The 27,388-nt window shown below is 37.8% G+C and overlaps 1 protein-coding gene across 2 annotated transcripts in view; it reads right to left on the bottom strand.

The window, feature by feature from the left end:
- Positions 1-68: 68 nt before the first annotated feature.
- Positions 69-27,388, bottom strand: part of dscama (Down syndrome cell adhesion molecule a) — a 102,710-nt gene continuing 75,390 nt past the window's right edge. Inside the window, exons 15-33 of one of the 2 annotated variants that reach the window (XM_055207865.2) lie at positions 27,060-27,227; positions 26,098-26,168; positions 24,348-24,588; positions 21,895-22,041; positions 16,219-16,374; positions 15,964-16,097; positions 14,510-14,663; positions 12,829-12,946; positions 11,465-11,625; positions 11,277-11,375; positions 10,401-10,589; positions 8,791-9,081; positions 8,401-8,577; positions 8,240-8,270; positions 6,938-7,053; positions 6,667-6,858; positions 6,387-6,584; positions 5,994-6,296; positions 69-1,757 (exon numbers count right to left, since the gene is read on the bottom strand). In XM_055207865.2, coding sequence (XP_055063840.1) covers positions 1,408-1,757; positions 5,994-6,296; positions 6,387-6,584; positions 6,667-6,858; positions 6,938-7,053; positions 8,240-8,270; positions 8,401-8,577; positions 8,791-9,081; positions 10,401-10,589; positions 11,277-11,375; positions 11,465-11,625; positions 12,829-12,946; positions 14,510-14,663; positions 15,964-16,097; positions 16,219-16,374; positions 21,895-22,041; positions 24,348-24,588; positions 26,098-26,168; positions 27,060-27,227 — 3,296 coding nt within the window. In that variant the 3' untranslated portion in view covers positions 69-1,407. The remainder of the gene's footprint in view (positions 1,758-5,993; positions 6,297-6,386; positions 6,585-6,666; positions 6,859-6,937; positions 7,054-8,239; positions 8,271-8,400; positions 8,578-8,790; positions 9,082-10,400; positions 10,590-11,276; positions 11,376-11,464; positions 11,626-12,828; positions 12,947-14,509; positions 14,664-15,963; positions 16,098-16,218; positions 16,375-21,894; positions 22,042-24,347; positions 24,589-26,097; positions 26,169-27,059; positions 27,228-27,388) is intronic. The other variant, XM_055207866.2, reaches the window with a different exon arrangement.

Raw genomic sequence — 27,388 nt, 5'->3', positions numbered from 1 at the left:
TCATTTTGCATCCTCTGCTTTTTTTATAACCTGAAGCAAAATAAAACATGTTAACCAAACTGCAAGAATCAGTTGGGGATCAACTTTTTATTAGTCAACAGGATTATCATGGAAAATCTTTATTAAGAGTGTCACAATTGTGAACACCCTATTAAAAAAACGAAGAAAAAGGTGAAAAGCAAACAACATTTGTTAAATGAATATAGTGAGGACAAATAGATTTATCTAATCAAATATAGTGAAACATCTCACAGAATTCTTCATCATAACTCTCCCTGCAAGACAGTTTGGTGCAGAGGGGCAACAATAACATATTGCTACCATACGGTCCATAATCATATATAACTTGTTATAATTATTATCATATTTGTTATTTATTTTAGGGGATCTCTTTAGATTGTCTCGGTTTTCCCTGTAGCGGAGCATCACTGCAATGCAGCAAAAATAAATCTAGTGAAGACAAGATAGCGCATGTGCCCTGAAGACACCTTTCTAGTGCATTACACACATGGGAGGGTCAAATATTCACACAGCGAGTGCGATAGGTGGTCAGATCTCCCCCAACATGCTAAATCAACCTTTAATTCAACCACACCTGAATCTATCATTCCAGCCGCTCCAGATCTCTAAAGCTCATGTGATGGGTGAGATACAGTACAGTGGAAATTAAACATGGATCATGGAATTTCATATTGCACCATTAGAGAATGGAAACAAATAATCATCAATCGAGACTTGATTTTCTAGGTTAAACAAGATATGTGCAAACATGACTAAAGGACTTTATTAACCAAATAAAAAAGAAATTCCCTGTAATACCCACAAATAAAAGCGATTTATCATTTTATATATATATTTTTTATATATTTATACTCATAAGAATACGAAATCTTCACATTTGATTATTTTGTCGTGAAAAAATTCTGGGCTGGACCCTCCAGCGGTTGGTATTCATACTGTCATCTTTGTCTTTAAAATGGTTTATCCCCATGCACTCCCAGGAAACGGATTTCATCTTTGAACAGTCCGAGAATGTGACGACTTTGGACCATTGTTGATCACACGCACACTTTGTTGTCTCAAACTAAGTACACAAAGAAATTTCGGTAGAAAAAACAAAAACTTAATGGGTTCCCAGTCATTAGTTTGTGCACACTAACCGCTAAAATAAATAAATTAGTAAATATCATGATCATCGTTAATAATAATAATAATAATAATAAAATCATTTTGGCAATCTCTGTGTGGAGTCATCTCAAAGAATTCACCGTTTAAAAAAGCGTAAAATAAAGAAACTGTTAGGAGTAGAAGTGGCCCTTCCATCATGAAGGGGAAACATATTTACAACCGCGCGTGAAGAGTTCACTTTTGCGATGTTTGTTTGAGTTCGCTGCTGTCCGTTCTTTGTTATACCAGCGTGTAGGACTTTGCGTAGGGATTGTTGCTCTGTTTTACGTGTCCTCTGGAGTCCAGCAGTGATTCCTGGGAGGTGCTGAGTTTGGCAGCCTGTGCCAAGTCCGACCCTGCCTCTCTCTGAGGGAGCGTGGAGGCCGTGCCCGGCTGCCACTGCTGCACGTCCCTGCTGGTTGGCACCTCCATGGGCGTCGGCTCCAGCAGGGTGGGGCGCTTCAGCGAGCGGGTCTTCTGTGGCTCCAAACAGGCTTGGCCCATCGCCCCATCCCGGGATGCTCCTGAAACACCCCGATTCAAAAGGAAGTCCATTCGCAGGTACGGAGGCAGGTGTACGAGCTCCCCTCCTGCAGGAAGAGAGAGGGGTTGATTTTCAACAATGACTTCAGCATGATCAAGCAATTTAGTTTTGAATTATATAGTGATGGAATTAGCCAGAATTAGTTTTTCTTAAAAGCATGTACTACTTGCATTGTTAAAAAAAAATAGCTCCATCTATTGCTTTCGGCAAACACACTGGCCTACTTTATTTTGCTTGGCAGCTACTTAAAGATACTTAAAGTGACATTACACAATAGACAAAGCACAATATTAAAGTAAACCAGGCTGTTTTTCCATATCCAGCAAACAATAGCTGGCATTTTACTGTCTAGGTTAAGTATAAACCCGATATAGGCCAGCTTTGAGTGATTAACTAGCCAAAATAACCTTGAATTTGGTTACATGTCGTTTTTGCCAAACTAACTTGTGAGATTTTTAATATTCCATCGTGTTAGCAGAGTCAACAGTGATTACAAGGTATTTGTTTACATTTATTTATTATTTCATTTATTTTTGGCTATGGTTGAACTTATGTTAAATTTTCACTGACAGCCCAAATTTTGCCACGCTTTAGACGTCTGGGTGTTGTTTGGACGTCTATATCTTTAAAATGCATAATTGCTTGCTGGGTAGCTAGACAGTCCGGATGGAGCAGAATGCAGGAATCTTTATTTTTATCTTGACACACCATTTAAAAATCTCACTTGTTGTGGGATGAAAAATATGCATGTATGCAGATGGCCCTAGACATCCGTCCAAATGTCTATGACTTTAACAGCAGTGCTCTAAAAGGATTCATTTAAAGACTTATCAAACTGTAAAACAGTAAAAGAACCACCATACAGAAAATCTAGGGGCGGGTCTTATCCATTGAGACCCGTCACTACTCATAAGAAATTAGATCTTTTTAATAATTCAATTACTTTTTCTAGATATAAATGGGAGAGTGAATGGAAACTCCAGCTAAAATCAAAGTCCTGCTAAATATCAAGATTACCCCATTACGGTGGCCCTGAAATGCAAACCACAACAACAAATTACTAAACAACAACAACAAATTAAAAAACAACAACAAATTAAAAAAACACTACAACAAATGAAAAAACACCACAACAAATTAAAAAACACTACAGCAAATGAAAAAACACTACAACAAATGAAAAAAAAAAATCACAACAACAAATTAAAAAACACTGAAACAAATAAAAAAAAAACACTACAGCAAATTAAAAAACACTACAGCAAATTAAAAAACACTACAGCAAATTAAAAAACACTACAACAAAATAAAAAAACAAATACAAAATAAAAAATACAACAACAAGTTAAAAAAACACTACAGCAAATTAAAAAACACAACTACAAATTAAAAAACACTACAACAAAATAAAAAACCATAACAAAATAAAAAACACAACAGCAAGTTAAAAAAAACACTATAACAAAATAAAAAACACTACAACAAAATAAAAAAACAACTACAAAATAAAAAACACTACAATAAATTAAAAAACATAACTACAAATTAAAAACACAACTACAAATTAAAAAAACACAACTACATTAACCTACCGGAAGAGGTAGGTACCAGTGGGCAACATGAGACATCGCTGATTGGACGACACTGCAGTTCGGCTTCTGCAAAAGTTCAGGGACGGCTCAACCAGTTTGGGCAAAACATTTTGCTGTCCTTCCTCCTCTCCAAACCACGCGCTACAGGAAGAATAACTTCAAAAAGAAGCCGAACTGCAGTGTCGTCCAATCAGCGATGTCTCATGTTGCCCACTGGTACCTACCTCTTCCGGTAGGTTAATGTAGTTGTGTTTTTTATTTGTAGTTGTGTTTTTAATTTGTTGTTGTGTTTTTTAATTTGTAGTTGTGTTTTTTAATTTGTTGTAGTGTTTTTTATTTTGTAGTTGTTTTCTATTTTGTTGTAGTGTTTTTCATTTGTTGTAGTGTTTTTTTAACTTTCTGTCGTGTTTTTTATTTTGTTATAGTTTTTTATTTTGTTGTAGTGTTTTTTAATTTGTTGTAGTGTTTTTTTAACTTGCTGTTGTGTTTTTTATTTTGTTATGGTTTTTTATTTTGTTGTAGTGTTATTTAATTTGTAGTTGTGTTTTTAATTTGTTGTAGTGTTTTTTAATTTGTAATTGTGTTTTTAATTTGCTGTAGTGTTTTTTTAACTTGCTGTTGTGCTTTTTATTTTGTATTTGTTTTTTATTTTGTTGTAGAGTTTTTTTTTATTTGCTGTAGTGGTTTTTAATTTGCTGTAGTGGTTTTTAATTTGTTGTGGTGTTTTTTAATTTGTTGTTGTTGTTTAGTAATTTGTTGTTGTGGTTTGCACTTCAGGGCCACCGTACCCCATGATTACTCACCCTCAAGCAATCCGAGATACATGTCCATCATCTTCCAGACGAACACATTTGGAGTTACTTTAATAAATGTCCTTGCTCTTCCAAGCTTTATAATGGGAGAAAACAGGGATCAAGGAACAACTTCTGACTTTAAACCACAAAAAAGTGCATTTATCCTTCACAGAAGTAATCCACGCGGCTCCAGGGGTTAATAAAGGTCATCTTCGGGTAATCAATGCAATATCGTAAGAAAAAGAATCCATATTTTTAACTTTATAAACTGTAATAACTAGCTTCCGATGACGACGCCATCTTGGACTCACGCGATTCACGAGAGTCACTGCATTGAACACTATGCTAAAACTCTCTAGTGAATCGATTCACTAGAGAGTTTTAGCGTAGTGTTCATTGCCATGGGTACGTTGCGCAGTGACGGTGCATTCACACGGGGCGTAAGGGTTAACGCTTCCCATTCACTTTTAATGGGTGACGTCATGCGTTGCCGAACTGAATTGTGGATCTGTCGGCACTGAGTCAGTGCTGTTGCTCGCAGCAGAAGTTGAACATTTCTCAACTTTTCAAGCGGCAACGCATGGTCAGCCAATCAGATCGCCTTATACAAATAACATAGGCAGAGCCAGCCAATAACGTTTATGTTAGACCGCAGCATGTGTTGCGGCCACTGTGATTGGCCGTTGGCCACGTTTCAGACAAGCCTTTCGTCAAGTGTTAACGCTTTCGCCCGGTGTGAATGTACCGTACCTCTCGTGAATCGCGTCAGTCCAAGATGGCGCCGTCACCGGAAGCTAGTTATTACAGTTATAGTTATAAAGTTTTGAAGTATGGATGTTTTTCTTACAAAATCGCATTGATTACCCGCAGAAAGCCTTTATTAACCCTTTAGAGCCATGTGGATTACTTCTGTGAAGGATGAATGCACTTTTTGGGGGTTTAAAGTCAGAAGTTGTTTTCCTGATCCCTGTTTTCAACCATTACAAAGCTTGGAAAAGCAAGGACATTTACTAAAATAACTCAAAATGTGTTTGTCTGAAAGATGATGGACATATTTATATTAGATTGCTTGAGGGTGAGTAAATAATGAGTATCCCTTTAAGTGTCTTAAGCCCGGGATACACTGCAGGATTTTTGCCCTCTTATAAGATCATTACCTTATCACACTGTGCGACATGGATCTTTTAAACTTGGGTACGACAGGCATGTAGACTGTACGAAGATGACACAGAAGCTTCTGCGATAGCGTCACACATTGCGCAACGTCACCAGCATGCGCTCGTGGTAAACAAATAACAGTACGCAGATCGTAGCAGCAAACACACTGTGCAGCGATCATGCTGAATTTCTGACACTGTCAGAAAACTATTGTAGGCTATCTTTGGACGCAAGACCAGAAAAACGCCCGTCTTTGAACCTCTCTTATTGTGCGACATAGGATTACCGATGAAGAGCCACGATAACAGAAATTGCGATGATTGTTTCACGATGGCAATCTTTCGTCTGGGACAGCCAATAATCATGTCCCATATGTCTCTATTAGAGTTTCTAAAGAGATCTCAACCATATCATAAACTTTGGTCAAATTTAAGGCGGGGTGCATGGTTTTTGAGAAACACTTTGGAAAAGGAAGTAGGGCCGAGTACCAAAACACACTTGTAGCCAATCAGCAGTAAGGTGCGTGTCTACTAACAACGTCATTGCATGGGTTGCGTATGTGTGGGCGGGTTTATCAAATTAAGGTCCAGATTCGATTGGGGTAGGGGCATGTTTGTTTAGGTGATTTCAAATGTCAACATTGACTTTCAGAGATCATGCACCCTTTAATCCATTTTTACTTTTGTCTTGACTTAGAACTCTATCTGGGCTATGAAGCAATAATACCATAGGTCTCACCTGGTCTGTGGGCTTTGGGTACAGCCATATTTATCACCCTGCAAACATCCTGGGGTTTGGGAGGTGAGGCAGTGAATCTGCAGATGCCTGATTCTGATGGTGTGCTGGAGGTCAGACTGTCCGTGTAATCGTTGGTGCCGGCGGTCATCTGCTCAGAGGAAGTATCTGAGATGAAGCACTCCGTGATGGTGAACTTAGCATGTCGTAGTTGCTCCTCCATCTTGGCGTGTTCGTAGGCTCTGGCCAGCTCCTCGTACGTAGAAGATGCGCTCTCCGTGGAGACCATGCTGCTGCGGGCACGGTCTGAATGCATGATGATGGAACACAGTGGGTCAGAACAGTACAGATTTCGTATGTAACACGTGAAACATATTTTTTTGCAGTACGACTGACCTGTGTCCTGGGACGGACTGACACTGTAGCTATCGCTTTCCTTGTCCACCGAGCCGGCCACTCGGGGAGTTCCCAGCCTCCAATCCGTGCTGAGCGTATGGGTGGAGACAGGAGGGTGGGGTCGGTTCAGTGTCCACTGACTGGCGTAGCGATTGCGAGCCGCGGGGCCGGCCTTAGCTGTACGCCGAGCAGTTGGATCTGTGGATGGTTAAAAAAGTGGATGGTTATTTTTGGTATTTTAAGAATAACGTAGAAAAGTACAATTCGCTTTTTCACTTACTCGAGAGACTGCTCTTACTCGTCCCCGGGCGGACGTCAGAGACATCCACCAGAGGCCCGGTGGCCTGCGACAGAGACTGATAGTGGACGGAGTGCGTCACGGTGGCCGATTTCTGTTTGGCACTTTCTCCGAAATCGTTATCGGTCAATAGCACCGTCGATCTGTCGTCTAACAGGGAGGGAAGAGAGGGAACTATTAGAGGCTTCTATAGCATCACCATTTTCTCAGATGAACGGTCTGGTTGGCGTACAGTTCGGCGAAGACAACTCACCCACAGTTTCCATGGTGTCTCTCTCTTCGATAAGCAGTTGCGCTCTGGGAATATCTATGTGCATGCGGAGAGTCTGCTGTTGTTTGTTCATGGTGTCTGATGGCCTTGTGTTTTTACTGGAGGAAAACACAAAAACGGCAATGAGCAACATCTCTGCTTTCTCAAGGTCACTGTGAGAATAACTGCAGTACGGACAAATAGGAAAAATGAATACCTAGCTGAAGTCATTTTTTTCATTCTGTGAAAATACAACCTTGGTATTTTTAAAATTGAGTATGGTCATGTCAAACAAAGATAGAAATCAATGGGAAATCAAACTTGGATGTTCCAAATCTCAAAATTAGATTATGAGACTGACTGTGCGTTCACACCAGAAGCCGAAGAGGCGGCAAAAATGCGCTATTCGTGCGTAGTTGGACACTTGAACATTTTAACTTTACTCGCTTCATTCGCGCGTGAAAGCAGCGCGTGAAATTCTAGTCATTCGAGACATTCACATAAAAAGTCATGGGAGGGGCTTCTTCTGCCTCTGCTCGCTTCCACTACTAGAGCAAGCTCCTGATTGGTTAAAGCAACACTATGTAGTTTTTTTACCTTTAAATAATGTCTCTAAAATTATTTCAGTGATCGAACAACTTTTAACTGGACAAATTGTACTGTTGCTGCAACCTGAGCAACCTCCTAGCTGCTACTAGCACACTCTGAAAGTGGTGGTGGAGGGTAGAGCACACAGCCCCGCCCCTCCCCCTGCCTGCAGAAGAGTGTCTGATACCAGGCACTGTTGCGCTTTTCAACCACATGGGGGAGCTGTAAGTCATTTTTACATGGAAACTACATAGTGCTGCTTTAATGCGGCACGAATATCCACAAAGTTTAGATTTTTCAACTCGCGCGGATCACGCAGCAAAGCTCAATTTGCACAGAATGTGCCATTCACGCTTACCATGCCGCAGGATGCCTATTTACGTCTTTGCATTGACTTAACATGTAAATCACGCGCTTGCCGCCTCTTCCGCAGCTGGTGTGAACGCTACATTAGCCTGGATTTCACAGGAATCTTGGGATACCATACAGTGTCTTTAAGTAAAGATAAATCTGAAATAATTATTGTTATTGACTGAAAACCCTAAAATTGACACACCCTGATAACAATATTCTTTCATTGTACGAAAAGAAACCAGTAAGATTATATTTTAATAACAATATCTTTAAATATTTTAATGAGAGGACATTAGGGTTAGGGAAGATTTCTTAATCGAACGTTTCCATTAAAAAGTAAAAATTGAAAACCAAAGTGTTTACCTCATAAGCATCTCAGCCAAACTTTTTGCATCTGTGAACAAACAAAAAGCTTTATTATAAAGTACAAAACTACAGCAACAAAGGAAAATCTATATTTACACCTACTATAAATCTATTTAAAAATACTGATCTATAACTAAGAGCTGTGAAAAGCATCTGACCCCTGAGTCTCTTCAGCCTCTGCTCTCTCCTCCTCCTCCTCAGCACCATCAGCGCGGCGAAAAGCAGCGCCATTCCCACCAGGACGCAGGAGATCGTCACCATCATCTTCATTCCCTCCTTGTGGATCTTCTTCACAGGGCCCTTTACCGCCGTTTCAACCAGTGGAGGAATAGTGCCTTTGCAAACGGACACATACACATTATTATTTACCTTGGTTGCATGAAATCAAATGTTTAAAAATGCAGAGAATAACAACATTGTTTGCTTTGATTCATTTTTCCTTTCCAAGTTCAAATGCAATGTTACCATGTTGTTTGTTTTAACCATTTCACTTGCCAGGTGCATTTACGGCAAAGCCTCTTTAGACTTAAGGCATCCACTCCACTTACCGCCCTCGTTGTTGAGAGTGGCAAATTTGACGCGTTTCTCGGCCACCCCGGCGCTGTTGTACACCTTCATCTGCAGTTCGTACCAGGTGGCTTCCTGCAGGTCCAGCAGGTTGTAGCTCTTAGTAAGTGAGGTGCGCTTAGCCTTGGTCCACACTGGACTGTCCAATGGCCGATATTCCAGAGTGAAGGATGTGATCGGGCAGCCGCCATCATTCCAGCCAATCAAGTTGAGTTTGACGCAGGTGGTGTTAATACTTGTAAACAGTTCCTGCTCTTTGGAAAACTGTGGCTCTGTGATGGATATAGAGGGTGAAGAAAAATAGAAACAATTTTTGGGTGAACCATCTCTTTATACACTAATCGGGGAGGGATTTTAAAAGGATAGTTCACTTTAAATTAAAATTCTGTCATCATTTACTCATCCTCATGTTGTTCGTAACCTGTATGATTTTTTTCCCCTGATGAACACAAAGAAATATATTTTGAGAAATCATGGTAAGCACACAGTTGACAGTACCCATTAAATTCCAACATATTTTTTTATTCCTACTATGGAAGTCAATGGTCACTATCTGCTGTGTGTTTACCATCATTTATCAAAGTATCTTCTTTTGTGTTCATCAGAAAAAAGAAATTCATACAGGTTTAGAACAACATGAGGATGAGTAAATGATTGAAAGATGAAAGATTTATTTTCATTTTAAAGTGAACTATCCCTTTAATCTAAGAGAGTTCACCCAAAAATGACTCATCCTCATGTCGTTTCAAACTCGTAAGACCTCCGTTCATCTTCAGAACACAGTTTAAGATGTTTTAGATTTAGTCCGAGAGCTTGTTGACCCTTCTTTGAAAATCTACGTACGGTATACTGTCCATGTCCAGAAAGGTAATAAAACATCATCAAAGTAGTCCATGTGACATCAGTGGGTCAGTTAGAATGTGTTGAAGCATTGAAAATACATTTTGTTTCAAAAATAACAAAAATTACGACTTTATTCAGCATTGTCTACTTCTCCACGTCTGTTGTGAAGCCCAAAGTCACGTGACTGCAGTGACGCGGCTGACATGTTATCCTGAGATATGTTAGCGAAGTTTTTTTTCAAACTTACAGCGTGCGTCTTCCTCAAACTGTAAACGAAGCCCGGGTGCACAAAAATACAAAAAAAAAAACCCCACAAAAAAACCCCCAGCTGGGGCGCACCAGATAACACGTCAGCCGTGTCATGCAATGCTGACAATGCTGAATAAAGTCGTAATTTTTGTTATTTTTGGACCAAGATGTATTTATGATGCTTCAACACATTCTAACTGACACACTGATGTCGCATGGACTACTTTGATGATGTTTTTATTATTTTTTTGGGCATGGACAGTATATCGTGTGTAGATTTACAATGGAGGGTCAACAAGCTCTCAGACTAAATTTAAAACATCTTAAACTGTGTTCCGAAGATGAATGGAGTTCTTACGAGTTTGGAACAACATGAGGGTGAGTGACATTATTTTCATTTTTGGGTGAACTATCCCTTTAACTTGCATGGTATTTATAAAGAATTAAGTATAAAAGCATTCAATGTATGATGAAACCAGAATTTTAAAAAACAATCTACCTTTCCCATGAGTCTTTGCCTCAATTATCTCGCTGATTCGGCCCGGCCCCACAGCATTCTGGGCTGTTAGTGTAAACTTATACCAGGTGCCACAACTGAGGTTCTCCAGACGGTAAGAACGTTCACTAGGACTAATGGAAATACTTCCCCACTTTTCACTGTTGTCTTCTGAATATTGCAAAATATACCCTGCATAAAGTCACAAAAATAAAAATCATGAAAAAAAAAATGAATCACAGACAGGATTAATACTATAAAAGTAGTAATAGTAAAGAAATGTATAAAAGATAATAAATAAATAAATAAATATATATATATATATATATATATATATATATATATATACACACAAAAATGGCAAATATGATCAATTTACTTTAAAGGCGGAGTGCACGAGATCTGAAAAACGCTTTGGAAAAGAGAGTCGGGCCGACTACCAAAACACACTTGTAGCCAATCAGCATTAAGAGGCGTGTCTACAAACCGCCATCTTTGCCTGGGTTGCGTATGTGTGGGGCGGGTCTATCAAAAGAAGGCCCAGATTCTATTGGGGTAGGGCCGTGTTTGTTTAGGTGATTTAAATATCAACGTTAGCTTTCAGAGATCATGGACCTTGTCTTTAATTTTGAAATTTGAGAGCCTCTCTGATTGGTGGATCTCACAAGTTGTAATATCTACAATGCTTTAATGAATAAGCTGAATAAGGTTCGCTCAAAAAGTATACATTTGTACCTAAAGAGTGCATATATTAGTACCTCAAAGGCCTATATGGGTACTTCATAGGTACATATCTATACCTAAATGGTACATATTAGGACCCTTTTAAATAGAAATGACTGAAATAGCATCTAAAAATAACAGGTTGAAATGGTTCACCTCTAATGGAGCTGCCTCCATTGTCTCCTGCTATCCAGGACACGGTGATGGATGTGGTGGTTGTCTTGGTCACAGTGAGACGAGGTTGGTCAGGAGGGACTAAAGATGATATTTAGACAGTGAAAAATACAGTTGACATACAAAAGATTCAACAAAACTGATCATCCTGTCTGACCATCACGTCTCACCTTGCACCTGAAGGTTCAGAGTTATTTCGTCCGATCCCCAATTATTGCTAGCGACACACGTGTAGTACCCAGAATCCTCTGCTTTTACAGTCTTAATGACAAAGCTGCCGTTTCCATGGATACTGCGTCTTCCATCAATTACCGCAGGGGCAGGGTTCCCGCTGTCGAGAAACGGTGTGAATTGTCAATGAGGGAGCCGCAGTTTGACATTTCCCAGCATTCCCCGGTGACTGATTGTACTCATAAGTATTCAGATTGTTATGTTTGCTTTAAGAACGAAAGGGTAGATCTGCAGTATGTTTTCGCTATGATACTGAATTCACATTTATCATGTCTGTTAACCAAGTTTTTTTTTACCTCTGGGCAAATGTTTCATGTTTTACAATACTTCACCCTAGCAGTTAATCTAGTTTATTACTGTGTAGTTTGTAAGCAAATTTTTTACGTTTGTTGTAATAACGAGAGTGTTTAAACGGTTTAAACACTGATATATTGTGGTTTTAAAAAATTATTTTCACAAAAATATTTTTTTCTTAAAATTATAGTTATTACTTTATGTATTGAATCTATTTTATTGCATGTTATATAATTACATGTACAAAAAATAATTAAACATTTAAACTGTTAAAGTATGTTTACTCTAAAGCTAGGAATGAATTTCTGGTTTCTTGCAACAATTGTCTTTACAGTTCACACATTGGGTATTTACAGACACGAAGACTGCAAATGTGCAATGTGTAACTTTTAAAATCATCTCTTGACAAAAAGGCAATATAATATATATAACTATATTATCAGTGGTGTAAAAAGGCCTTATATAATAAACTGTATTGTTTTATTATCATGGAAATATTTATACAGTAGCACTAAACGCACAAACTGTTCTACTTTTTGTCTTAGACAACAACATGTTTGTCCTGTGGCAGCTACCGTAGCTTTTCATTGCGTTTCGAAATTGAGGTTGGTTGCAATTCGCAATCTCACCGCTAGATGTCACAAAAACCATACTTAACCTTTAAAGGGAAATGCTATTCAGCCAAAAATGAAAATTCTGTCATCATTTTCAACATTCCTCAAAACTTTCTCCGTGTTCATCAAAACAAAGAAATGTATACAGGTTTGTAACAACATGAGGGTGAGTAAATGATGACAGAATTTTCATTTTTGGGTGAACTATCCCTTTAAGGCATAATTTCATTTAAGCTTTAAATGAAACAGCTTAATAAAGACAAATGGAATTTGGAAAACATTATAGTGAAATTATATTTTCTGTAAAACTAATTTGAATAAATGTGCATTTGAAAAAGCACTACACAATTAAAATCGAATGTTGGATGTTATGATCCTGGCTGTGGTTTCTTTACCTTTCCTTAAGCCATTTGATGGCAGGTGGTGGGTCACCGACCGCCCTGCATGGTAAAATAACATCCCTCATCCATGGTGTTGTGACTGTGCCACTGAAGGTGAGGATTTTGGCAGGAGCTGTTTAGAAATAAAAACACAATTTAATGTGTTATTGATCAATAAGCATTCATTTTAAACAAAATTGCTTAATATTTTAATTGGCAGTTAAGACGTTATGTATGGAGGACTGGGAGTGCAAAAATTATAAATAAATAAATGTACAAAGAAATATATAAAATATAAATAAATAAATATGCAGAGAAATATAAAAAACAAACATAAATTAGTATTGCAACTTTAATTTCTTTATTTTTGTATTAAAATATTTTTAACACATTTCTTTCTTTCTGTTTTTATTTCTACATTTGTATTTATTCTTTTATTAATTTTCACATTTATTTATGTATTTAATTATTTTTGACATTTATTTATTTCTACATTTATTTATTTATTTCTACTTTTATTTATTTACGCATATATTTATTTCTACATTTATTAATGGTCATTTGGAAATTGCAATTTAGTATTTTAATGCATTTAAAAAACCATCACTGAACACTCAAAGACCATTTGTGACAGCATGCCCCCGTAGCAAGTCACACTGTCACATTGTATAGGGCAGGGATTCCCAAAGTGTGGTACGCGCACCCCAGGGGTACGCGAGCTGTCACCAGGGGGTGCGCGAGAGGAAAAATGTAATGGTGGTCTGTTTCTTTAAGTGGGATTTTACCATACAATAAATAAATAAAAAACATGAACAGTAAAGATTTCCTTTGTAATCACTCTTATTTTAAATTAAAAAATAAAAATTTATTCGTTTTTGATAGAAACGTAGAAGACAGCTGCTGTCTTTTTTTACGCACTTCTCTTCTGTTATGCACTGCAGCCGCTATATGCGTGCCAACTAGTTTTATTCATTCCATATATATATATATATATATATATATATATATATATATATATATATATATATATATATATATATATATATATATATATGGTTATTTGCGCATGATTAAACATGAGTCTTTATAGTGAGAAAACAAAGCTTTTTTTTTGAAGTGGGGATTGGGGGTGCGCCAACCTGGTTGGGACATAGAAGGGGGTGCGCAGGAAAAAAAGTTTGGGAACCGCTGGTATAGGGTGAGCGAACCTGCTATTAAATAGTCATTTTATGACATTTAAATGGTTGACAATTATAAAACACAAAATTCATAAACACAAAGAATGTAAAAGTTAACGTGAAAATATCAAACCCCAACGATTTATAAAATTACAAAATAAACAACTTCAAGGTCCACAAATGACATTTAAGAAAAAAACTTTGTTTACACAGCATGGATTAACATTTCGGTTTAAATCTACCATTGTTATTCACTTGACCTTTGAATGTTTTCCATTGTGGCTTTTATGTGTTCATGCAAGCATTTCTGCAATTGGATGTCTGAATCCAAACATTACCGTTCAAGAGCACTCTTGAGTTTCCATTATGCACTGTATTGGTTTCAGAATAGTGTGGTATATTTGTATTTTAAAGAGTTTGCTTGTTTTCATATGTGAAGGACCGTAAGACAGCACAAATAACTCGCATAAACTGCTTTACCAACATAAAACTAAAGAATGAAGTAAATATCGACTCACCTTTGGCCAGAGGTTCTACTGTGATGATGTCACTGCTGTTGCCCAGCCCGGCTGCAGTGACTGCCATCACCCGGATGCTGTACTTCCTGTTTCGGCTAAGATTGTGTACCCTGTGTAGGAATTCATCTGGTGCCACCTCAAACTCACTGACCACCTGAATAAAACCAAAGAAGTTTAAAAGTTTGATTTCAATCACAGATTTCACATTGATTTCAATCTTTCACATGATCTTACTCATAAATATTAAAGTTATATTTTCTCTAAATATTCTTTCATTATGTATGATGATTTTATGTAGAAAAAGTAAATCACAAAAAATGACTTTAGATGGGTTTTCACATAATGGGTCACATTTCTATTAATGGCTGCTTTCTGAACATCACCCTTTCTGCAATTGGTTGTAGAAGCAAATAGTCACACCCAATCCCCCCCAAAATATTTTTATATTTAAAGGGGACATATAATGCAAATCTGACTTTTTCCATTTTTAAAGCAACACTATGTAGTTTCCATGTAAAAATGACTTACAGCTCCCCCATGTGGTTGAAAAGCGCAACAGTGCCTGGTATCAGACACTCTTCTGCAGGCAGGGGGAGGGGGGGGGCTGTATTTCCTACCCTCCACTGCCACTTTCAGAGTGTGCTTGTAGCAGCTAGGAGGCTGCTCAGGTTGCAGCAACAGTACAATTTGTCCAGTTAAAAGTTAAAAATGTAAAAAAGATCAACCTAGTAACTTAGTTTTAGTAAACCATTCTCTGCAAGCATGTGAATAAAACAGGTCATTGAAGTTTGGCTCCCCTTGTGATGTCAGAAGGGGATAATACCACCCCTTAATCTGCACTCTCCAACCACGGCACTGTCATTTAGTGCAGAGATCAGCTCATTTGCATTTAAAAGGACACATTCAAAAACGGCACATTTTTGCTCACACCTACAAAGTGTCAATTTATAAATGTTATAATAAATGATCTATATGATATTTTGAGCTAGAACTTCACATATGTATTCTGGGGACACCAAAGATTTATTTTACATCTTACAAAAGTCTTGTGAAACGTCCCCTTTAAATAGTGTCCCAGAGTTTGCAACCTACAAATGGCTTATTTATTGTTGTATACTGCATAAGCTACGAATCTATTACTATCATGTAAACATAGTTTTGTTTACTATACTACATTGTTGGCTCCTTGGAGAAAATGTTAAATGGTCTCTCATTCGCTTTGGATCAACGTGTGTGTAAATGAATAAATGTAAATGGGAGTAAAGAAAATATTAACCATAAATTCAAAATTTCAATTGATTTATTCTATAGCTGTGTATACTTTATACAGTATGTGTCAGGAGTGTAATGCGGATAAATGCTTTACACAGCCTGTTTAACTTTGACACCGTCCTAATAGCCAGCCGATACACTTCTCTCCTGTTAGTGTGAGACCAAAGTTGGCTGAATGTTACCGTGGGATGTGAGCTGGAACAGAAGACTTTGTATTTCCTAATGACACCATTGAGCTTCAGCGGAGGAAGCCAGGAAACATACACCACAGAGCTGGAAGCTGCCGCTGCCTTCACTCCGCCAGGAGGACCGGGTACTGCCAAAAACAAAGTCAGGATGGTTACTTGTCAAAAATGTTACAACAAATTTTGGGCAAACCACTCCTTTATACTCTAATCAGGGAGTAATTTTGACAGAAATCTGTAATATAGTCGTACCATCTTCTTTGGTGCGGATGTAGATCTGGTCGCTGCGTACTCCGTCTCCGGCTCTGGTGAAGGCTAACACCTGGATACTGTAGTTGGTATATTTCTCCAACCCTTCAAGCTCAAGTGGGGTCTTCTGGGTGGTGACATTTTTAATTTCCCCAAGTTCTGTGGTGCCACAAAAGATCAAGACAATTTGAAAACGTCTTCGACAAAACTATGTATAAGCAAAACTCTACTTAGCAATTTCACAGTATAAGGGATTTCTCTATATACTGTATGTACAGAACTAGATAAGGAAAACACCACAATTTTTTTTATATTTTACTATGTTCTTACCTCAACTTAGACAAAATAATACTAAATTAATTTTTTCAATGCGTGCACTTAATCATTGTACATCGCGTCGTGAATGTGTTAGCATTTAGCCTAGCCACATTCATTCCTTAGGATCCAAACAGGGATGAATTTAGAAGCCACTAAACACTTCCATGTTTTCCGCATTTAAAGACGTTACACGAGTAAGTATGGTGGCACAAAATAAAACATGGTGTTTTTTAAAGAGGATAAAAAATGAGAACTATATTGTATGGCGAAATAGCAGTTAGTTAGCAGCACTTCGACCTCGGTGCTATACAATGTGAGAACTATAGAATAAAGTTCTCATTTTTATCTGCTTAAAAATCGCCACGTTTTATTTTCTGCCACCATACTTACTCGTGTAACGTCTTTAAATGCGGAAAACATGGAAGTGTTTAGTGGCTTCTAAATTCATCCCTGTTTGGATCCTAAGGAATGAATGTGGCTAGGCTAAATGCTAACCCATTCACGATGCGCCATACAAAGATTAAGTGCATGCATTGAAAAAAGATAGGTATGTATTAATTCGTCTAAGTTGATGTAAGAACATAGTAAAATATAAAAAAAACGATGGTGTTTTCCTTTAAAACGAAGAGCTCAGATGCAATACCCGCTGAATGCTACCAAACCTCAAAAATTAAAATGATGATATTGCCTGAATGCTCTCTGCACATGTTATACGTTCAAAAAATAGTTTTAAATCTGCTTGTTTGTAACTTTCAAATGTTTGTGCCCCATTTACTTCCATAGTAGGAAAAAGAATACTATGGAAGTCAATGGGACCTCTGATCAGTTTGGTTACAAATATTTCTCAAAATATCTTAAAAAATGTATACAAGGTGTAACAACATCAGAGTAAATGATGAATTTTCATTTTTGGGTGAACTATCCCTTTAATCCCAGTCTCTGGCCATTCAGAAATACAGTTTTGTTTAAAAAAAGGGTACGTAAGACGAATGTGACACGACGTGGATCACATTCAAACTTGGGTCACTTGCGAGTACCTGGACCCGAATACAACCAGAATTTGTCAGTGACAGCTATGGTGAGAATTGGTCCCCATAATAAAGTGCTACTTATCAATTTAAAAGACACCAGAGTAGACGCTGCTAAAATGTGCACAAGTGCACCTAAAAAATCATTTAACATCAGGGATTGATCCCTCCTAGCAAGTAAATTTGGTAGTTACAGCTACCTTGCTATACAACTTCATCACCCCATATAACTGAACAAAAGTGCACAAAATAATCTGTGAACACTGAGATCTGAGATGCGCACTGGCCAGACATTGCGACTGAAGTCAGATGGTCCTCGATTCTCTGCTGCGTTCCAGCAAACTTGCAGATTTTAAATAATTGATGTCTACACTTTTTCTTCTTCTTTTCTCTCTCTATTCTTTCATCTGACATATTTCATTCTTTAAGCACTCCCTGCGCTGCTGTAACTTGGAAGGCAGCCACTGTCACTGCTGCTCGGCGCTGGATCGTGTTGCACGGGCTGAAATCTGCTGCTTCATAATAAGGCAATTTAAAAGCAAATAGCTCCTGGAAAGAGCCGAATCGACATAATGTGCGCTGTGAGTTTGTTTTACCGAGCACACAATGATTCAGAGCCATAAAGGCAGCCAATTAAACAGGTATGTTGCTTTGAGGCTCGAGCGCTGCGTCTCTGAATGATGGATTAGGTAACCTCACGCTTTACATCGCTCACCAGAGGCCGTTCTCACACGCTTACATCTGTGTGCTGAAACAAATTATTGCTGAATCCTAAATTGCATATTTGTAATAAATGCACATGCTGTACAGTGCTGGAATGCGGCAAAATTAGAGGAAAAAATGCAATGGATGCATGCTTGTGCATATGAACTTTGTTTGGGTTGTAATATTTGTAATTTGTCTTACTAGTATAGATGATATATGATATACATAATGGAAACAAGTCTGTTTCTGGCTCCATAAGAAAAAATAATTTGAAAAGATGAATTCTGACCTCTAGTGGTCAACAAGCATCACACAAATATTATTTAGTTATTTTAAAGGGGACATTTCACAAGACATTTTTAAGATTTAAAATAAATCTTTGGTGTCTCCAGAGTGCGTATGTGAAGTTGTAGCTCAAAATACTACATAGATAATTTATTAAAATTGACACTTTGTAGGTGTGAGCAAAGATGTGCCGTTTTGGGTGTGTCCTTTAAAATGCAAATGAGCTGATCTCTGCACTAAATGGCAGTGCCGTGGTTGGATAGTGCAGATTAAGGGGGCGATATTATCCCCTTCTGACATCACAAGGGGAGCCAAATTTCAATGACCTATTCTTTCACATGCTTGCAGAGAATGATTTACCAAAACTAAGTTGATCTTTTCACATTTTCTAGGCTGATAGAAGCACTGGGGACCCAATTATAGCACTTAAACAAGTCAGATTTTCATGATGTCCCTTTTAACGCATTTGGCAGACGCTCTTATCGAAAATTACAAGGTGACCCATGACCTTTTGTGCTGCTAATACAATGCTTTAGCCACAGGGACTATTTTGAAGATATACGGTAAGAAACTTTATAACTTGAAGATTAAAGGGATAGTTCACCCAAAAATAAAAATAATGTCATTAATAACTCACCCTCATGTCGTTCCAAACTCGTAAGACCTCCGTTCATCTTCAGAACACAGTTTAAGATGTTTTATATTAAGTCCGAGAGCTTGTTGACCCTTCATTGAAAATCTACGTACGGTATACTGTCCATGTCCAAATAGGTAATAAAACATCATCAAAGTAGTCCATGTGACACCAGTGGGCCAGCCAGAATGTGCCGAAGCATCGAAAATACATTTTGGTCCAAAAATAACATAAATTACGACTTTATTCAGCATTGTCTTCTCTTCCGCGTCTGTTGTGAAGCCCATGACTAGGGCCCTATAATTTCCGCGATCACGGAATCGCGGACGGAATCGCGGAATTGGCTAATTAACACGGAATCTAGTATTAACGCGGAATTTTACATATTTTGAATAAAATTATGTTTTTGTGTTGGAGACGAACGTATGTCTGGGGGAAATGCAGACCGGGGGAAGTAAATCTGGGCGACAGATTACATTTTAATCATTAACATTAAAGGCATACTCTTTTTATGACTAAAATAAAAGTAAAGGGTAAAAAATATAATTGCCAAAAATTAAAACGGATAAAACGGAATTTGCAAAAATTAAAACGGAGAAAACGGAATTTGGGAAAAAATAAAACGGAATTTGGGAAAAAATAAAACGGATTTTATAGGGCCCTACATGACTGCAGTGACGCAGCTGACGTGTTATCCTCAGACATGTTCGCAAAGTTTTTTTTTTCAAACTTACAGCGTGCTTCTCCCTCAGGCTGTAAACAAAGCCCGGGCGAACACAAAAAACCCACAAAAAAAACAGCTGGGGCGCACCAGATAACACGTCAGCCGCGTCGTTTGTCATTCGCATCACTGCAGTCACGTGACTTTAGTCTCGCGCATGCACTTCACAACAGACGAGAAAGATAAGACAATGCTGAATAAAGTCGTCATTTTTGGACCAAAATGTATTTTCGATGCTTCAACACATTCTAACTGACCCACTGATGTCACATGGACTACTTTGATGATGTTTTTATTACCTTTCTGCACATGGACAGTATATCGTACATAGATTTTCAATGAAGGGTCAACAAGCTCTCGGACTAAATATAAAACATCTTAAACTGTGTTCCGAAGATGAAAGGAGGTCTTACGAGTTTGGAACGACATGAGGGTCATTAATGACATTATTTTCATGTTTGGGTGAACTATCCCTTTAACTTCTAAGCTATAGAGACAGAGCGCCGTTATGCAAATTTGAAAACCACGCCCACCGGGGGGGAAATCAATCCAATCGTCTCCATTGAACCCAGAAATAAGTTTTTATAAGCTGTCGAGCCGTAAAACCCAGCCTTTAAGGAGAATAAAGTGGATCGCCGACTGCGTTTCCCCCTGGTGGACGCAGTTCTACTAATAGAAGTACTATGAAAAGTTGCCTGTATCCATTTTTGTGTCTTTAAACGCTCGTTTTTTTGGGGTCGACAGCTTATGAAAACTTATTTACAGATTCAACTTAAAAACAGAGTAATACCTAGGAGCTGCTGTGTGACAAGGTGTACATCTAACACGCCAAAAAAATAAATAAATAATTTTTTGTGGGCTGTCGACTTCAAAAAACGAGCGTTTAGACACAGAAATGGAAACAGGCAACTTTTCATAGTACTCCTATTAGTAAAACTGCGTCCAATAGGGGGAAACGTAATCGGCGATCCACTTTATTCTCCTTAAAGACTGGGTTTTACGGCTCGACAGCTTATAAAAACTTATTTCTGTGTTCTTTGGCTTGTTAGCTGTACATATTGTCCCAAAGCAGCTTTTAGGCATTATTCAGTTTTTTGTTATAAGCCAGAAATGACAAGGAGGCGGCCTTTTGCAATACAAAGTCAATGGAGACTGTTGGATTGCTTCCCCCCCCGGTGGGCGTGGTTTTCAGGTTGTGACGCGCTGCGCTCTGTCTCTATAGCTTATATGATAGAGAGCTGTATTAAAGGGACACTTTAATATAGTTAGAACCCCAGTCATGTTTTTGAATGGTCGTGCATCATTTCCTCGATGCCGCTGAGACATTTCAGTGTCACATTTCCTTCTTTCAATGATGTAAAAATCATAATTTTGCATCATTGAAAGCAGGAAGTTCAATATCTTTGTTGAGGGGGTGAGACTACAAACACCCCTTTTCTCGGTCAAACAGGCACCAAATTTGAAATGTATGTTACATTTCGACTACAAATATGACGCACTTTCAATAAAGATGAATGTTTCTACGGGTGAAATGCTCCTTTAAAGTGTAAATATCATGGGTTTGATTCCCATTGAAGGCACATATAAAATGTTATTCCAAGACACAAGAAAAGCTTAGTGGTCTGAGGTGTTGACGTAAAATCTATTGGTTCGAATTTGGGCACTTGAAATAAATTACTTTTTGAACAAGATTAAAGGGATATTTTACAGTTTCTCATCCTCATGTTGTTCTAAACCGGTATGAATTTATTTTTTCTGATGAACACGGCAGACGGCTAATTGTAACCATTGACTACCATAGTAGAAAGAGAAGTACGATGATATTCAATGGATACAGTCAACTGTGTGCTTATCAAAATATCTTCTTTATCATTTATCACAATACTTCCATAATATTTGTTTTGGATGAACTATAGTACCTTTAAGATCATAGTTGTAATGACTGCTTTAGTAAATAGTAGTACTAATATAGGCATGTTATGCTGTACCTCCATCTGGTAGATTGGCCCAGTAGATGATACGAAAACCCTGAAGTACGCCATTGAGAGCTTCTCTGGCTGGAGTCTGCCAGGACAGAGAGATGCTCTCGGGTGAAGACGCAGTAGCCACAACTTTCTCAGGGGCTCTGCTGGGTACTGTACACATTTGTGCAAAAGAAAAAATCAAATCAGTCAAAATCGCATCTCAAAAACAGCACAATTGAAATTGAGTTAAATTGGATTCACATCGGAATTGACCAAGTAAATTATATTAAGCACTGTAAACACATCAAGTAACCACTAGATGGCGCCATAGTAAGCAAATACGTAACCCTTATGTGAAATACAGGCTAAAGTCTATATTAATCCAAGCTAATCTAATTGTGAGATTTGGAGCATTAAAGTTTGATTTCAATCTTTGACATGACCTTACTTAATCAAAATTAAAGATATCAAGGTTATTTTTCACAGATTAATCTTAACATTGTGTTGAATTATTTTACGTAGAAAACAGTAAATCACAGAGAAAATTTTGTTTTGCCAGGTTTTCCCTTTGCAGGGTCACATAAATAGTAATAGACTTAAGCATTAATACAGCTAATAAAGCAAGTGTTTTATTAAGAAAGTAAAAACCTTTAGGGGAGAGCGGGGCACAACCTAACGCTTTTTGGCTTTGACTCTATCATTAAAAAAACATTTAATTAGATTAATCTTTTTTTACACAATCAACACGCACATCTCTGCTACAAATGAACACTTAAAGTTTTTTTGTGGGATCTAGCGTTATTGTACAGTTACAACGAAAGTGACAGGAGTGCAAACGTTACAACTTACTCCATAGGTGGGGTTAATTGTAACAAACAGAGGGTTTGTTGTAACACAAATTTTGTTTAAACACAAATAATTGTCTATAGGTGGATATTGTTTATATATCTGCCTATAATAGATGAATATTTACACATTCATCCATACATGATCCTATATCTAACCATCCTTGTATTATGCATCAATGCATATAATTTTTTTAATCATTAACAGTATTTACATTGTTTTCAATTCATTATCATTGTATACCTGAGGCTTGATTGTAACACTGTGTGACAACTAAGCCTGCTGTGTTACAAGGAGTTGCTGACATGTTTCAAAATACTGTTTTGTTTTCGGTAACACGGCAATTATTAAAATAATATAAGGTTGGATTTGGTGACTTACACATCCAACTCAGAAATAAAAAAAAAACAAAAGATGAAGAAATTTAATTGCATGCCTTCAAAACACTCTTGGTATAATATGTTAAAGGATTAGTCCATTTTCTTTAAAGAAAAATCCAGATAATTTACTCACCACCATGTCATCCAAAATGTTGATGTCTTTCTTTGTTCAGTCGAGAAGAAATTATGTTTTTTGAGGAAAACATTGCAGGATTTTTCTAATTTTAATGGACTTTAATAGAGCCCAACATCCAATACCCAACTCAACACTCAACAGTCTCCCCCAACGGAGTTTCAAAGGACCACAAACAATCCCAAACCAGGCACACGGGTCCCATCCAGCGAAACGACCGTCACCCTTGACAACAAAAACGACAAATATACACTTTCAAAGCACAACATCTCGTCTAGATCCGGTCGTGATGCGCTAGCGCGACCCGACGCAATACAACATCACGTCAAGAGGTCACAGAGGACGAACGCGAAACTCCGCCCCAGTGTTTACATGTGTTGAGAAAGAGGACCGTTCCTACGTTGTTGTATGTCAACTGATACTAATTAATGTCTTTGTGGAAGTTTATTGTTTACAATGGTCCGCAAATGTGCGTTTTATATATGTAACACGTGACCTCCCTACGTCACTACGCATTTACGTTAGGTCGCGCTGGACCGGACCTAGACGAAAAGTTGTGGTTTAAGAGTACATCTTTTTTATTTTTCTTATTGCTAGATAAGACCCTTATGCCTCGCCTGGGACCGTTCACAGTCCCCTGAAACTCCGTTGAAAAAAACTGTCAAGTGTTGAGCCAAGTATCAAATGTTGGGCTCTATTAAAGTCCATCAAAATGAGAAAAATCCTGCAATGTTTTCCTCAAAAAACATAATTTCTTCTCGACTGAACAAAGAAAGACATCAAAATTTTGGATGACATGGTGGTGAGTAAATTATCTGGATTTTTCTTTTAAGAAAATGGACTAATCCTTTAACGAAAACACTTCAAAACTTTTCAGAAATTCACAGGAGATCATCTTCTGACAGTAAGAGAAAAAGACCAAAAGCACAGATTGCTTGGCCTTATATAAATATGTAAAGTAGCCGTGTTACAGTCTGTGCCCCGCTTACCCCTACTTCAGATTTTCTATTTTACAAACTAACTGGAGGTGAAACACCTCAGGCATTAAAACATCCTCATAGTACAGAGATCATCTAATACTTTGGTTTAATCATCATGAGGAGATCAGCGTGGCTTACCGTCCTCCATGGTTGTGGCTCGGACCTCACTGGAAGCAGGTCCTGGACCGGCGCTGTTACTGGCTTGGACCACCACCTCATACTCTGTGAACTTTTTTAGGTTATTAAGGCTCAAAGACTCGGTCTCTCCTGTGGCCTCGATACTGATACAGATGAACTGATGACTGCCGTTCAGAGAGTGCTCTCGGTGACACACCTGATAACCTCGGATCACTCCATTCTGCAGATGTTTCAATGGAGGCTGTAGATCAAGAAAATTATATTTGGGTCAAAACACATTACATCCTCGCCTACAAAATAAAATCTGGGCCCTTTTTATATCAGGAGTGATCCATTATCACCCATTTATACAATAGCACCAGCGCTAAAAAAAATAACAGTATGTCCACTTGGAAAAACACAAATTTTAGGTATAATTAGGTGTGAATCAATTTCTTTGTTCTGCTGAACAAAAATGAAGATATTTTGAACAATGTTGGTAACCAAACTGTTTTTGAGCACCACTGACTTCCATAGTAGTTTTTTCCTTATATGGACGTCAATGGTGCTTCTCCTTCCTGTTTAATTTATATTCTTATTTGTGTTCAGCAGAAAAAATACATTTATACAGATTTGTAACAACATAAGGGTGAGTAAATAATGAAAGAATTTTAATTTTGGGGTGAAATATCCCTTTAATGTAAAAAATAACTTTTAATGGTTCAATGTTACGCTTAAAGGAATATTCCATTTTCTTAAAAGAACAATCCAGATAATCCACTCACCACCATGTCCTCCAAAATGTTGATGTCTTTCTTTGTTCAGTCGAGAAGAAATTATGTTTTTTGTGGAAAACATTGCAGAATTTTTCTAATTTTGGTGGACTTTGGTAGAGCCCAGCATTTAATGCTTGGCTCAACAGTTAACAGTTTTTTCAACGGAGTTTCAAAGGACTATAAACGATCCCAAATGAGGCATAAGGGTCTTATCTAGCGAAACGATTGTCATTTTTGACAAGAAAAATAATAAATATGCTCTTTTAAACCACAACTTTTCGTCTACGTCCGGTCCAGCGCGACCTAACGTAAATGCGTAGTGACGTAGGGAGGTCACGTGTTACATATATAAAACGCACATTTGCGGACCATTGTAAACAATAAACTGACACACAGACATGAATTAGTATCAGTTGACACACAACAAGGTAGGAACGGTCCTCTTTCAACACACTTGTAAACACTGGGGCGGAGTTTTGCGTTCGTCCTCTGTGACGTCATGACGTATTGCGTGGGGTCACGCTGCCACATCACGACCGGATCTAGACGAGAAGTTGTGCTTTAAAAGTGGATATTTTCTATTTTTCTTGTCAAAAATGACAATCGTTTTGCTAGATAAGACCCTTATGCCTCGTTTGGGATCGTTTATAGTCCTTTGAAACTCCGTTAAAAAAAAACTGTTAAGTGTTGAGTTAAGTATTAAATGTTGGGCTCTATTAAAGTCCATTAAAATTAGAAAAATCCTGCAATGTTTTCCTAAAAAAACATAATTTCTTCTTGACTGAACGACATCAACATTTTGGATGACATGGTGGTGAGTAAATTATCTGGATTTTTCTTTTAAGAAAATGGAATAATTTCAAATTTGGGTATAAAAACTCATAACTCTTAAATACTTTCATAATTCATAATTCATAACATCGTGAAAGCTCAGAAATGAAAACAGCCCAATATACAATACAGCAAATAATATATTAAAATAGCCTTCTACATACCTTCCATGTAACTTTGATGCTTTGGGATGTTATGGCTTCCAGAGTCACATCTTGAGGCGGTCCCTCTGGATCTACAGTGGTCAAACATTCGTTGTTTATATACTGGCCTTATATCAAGTATCTTTTTTCTTATAAACACTGGCATTAGTGGTTATCAGCATGTCTGTCACACTCCTGTAAAGTCAATCTTGACCACCAGTGGGCAGTATTGCAACATAATTCCTCATTTGTGTCTAACATAACAGCTCCACAGTAAGTAAACGATTTACAAAGTTATATGTGACCCTGGACCACAAACCAGTCATAAGAGACAATTTTTTATTTTGTTTGATTTGTTAGGATAGGACATTATTTAGCCGAGGTACAACTGTAGCTGAAATCTGAGGGTGCAAAAAATCTAAATATTGAGAAAATCGACTTTAAAGTCCTTGGCACTGCATCAACTCACAAAAATAAAAGTTTTGATATATTTACGGTGGAACCTGATTTAAAGGCGGGGTGCATGATCTCTGCAAGCCAATGTTGAAAAAAAAACCCTACCCTAATAGAACCCGGACCTTCTTTTGATAGACCCGGCCCAAAATCATTCACCCTGCCTTTAACTTAATATCCTAATGATTTTTGGCATACAAGAAAAATCAATAATACAATGCATGTTGGCTGTTGCATTAAAAATATCCGTGCGACTCATGACTTATGGTTTTGTGATCCAGGGTCACATATGACCTTTAAATGGATTGCTTCTATGCTTATGTGTTAGTTCTCTAAGCAAACATATACACTCATAACAGAAAAATAAAAACTAGGCCACAAGTAGTAGAGCATAGTGCTTGCAACACCCAGGTCATGGGTTTGATTCCCAGGGAATGCATGTAGCAACAATATGTATGGCTTAAATGCATAGTAAGGCACTTTGGAAGCAATATAAATATAAAAGAAATGCATTATGATCAGCATCTTACCTGCTTCATCTGTGGTTACGGTGAGCTCATTGCTGGGTTCGCTGTCTCCGATGTGATTCTTTGCAAATATACGAATGTTGTATGTGGATGAGGGGTGAAGCTCTATGATGGTGGCCTGATTCAGGGTGGGGGAAACATCTCTGGTTCTGCGAGCCCTTTCCCAAGTTTCTGTACATGGGTCGAGAGATGCAACTGGTTGAGATGCATTTCATCTTGATGTACAGTCAAGGCAAGTTTACTTTACAATGTTGCACTGCTTTTCAAAATGATGAAGAAAACAAACCACAGAAAACTGAAATTTTAAAAAACCCAATATATTAAATATATAG

The sequence above is a fragment of the Misgurnus anguillicaudatus genome, chromosome 12 (genome assembly GCF_027580225.2).
Source record: "Misgurnus anguillicaudatus chromosome 12, ASM2758022v2, whole genome shotgun sequence".
Classification (NCBI taxonomy): Eukaryota; Metazoa; Chordata; class Actinopteri; order Cypriniformes; family Cobitidae; genus Misgurnus; species Misgurnus anguillicaudatus.
Note: the sequence above shows the minus strand (reverse complement) of the source record. Positions and strands in the feature narration are given on the sequence as shown.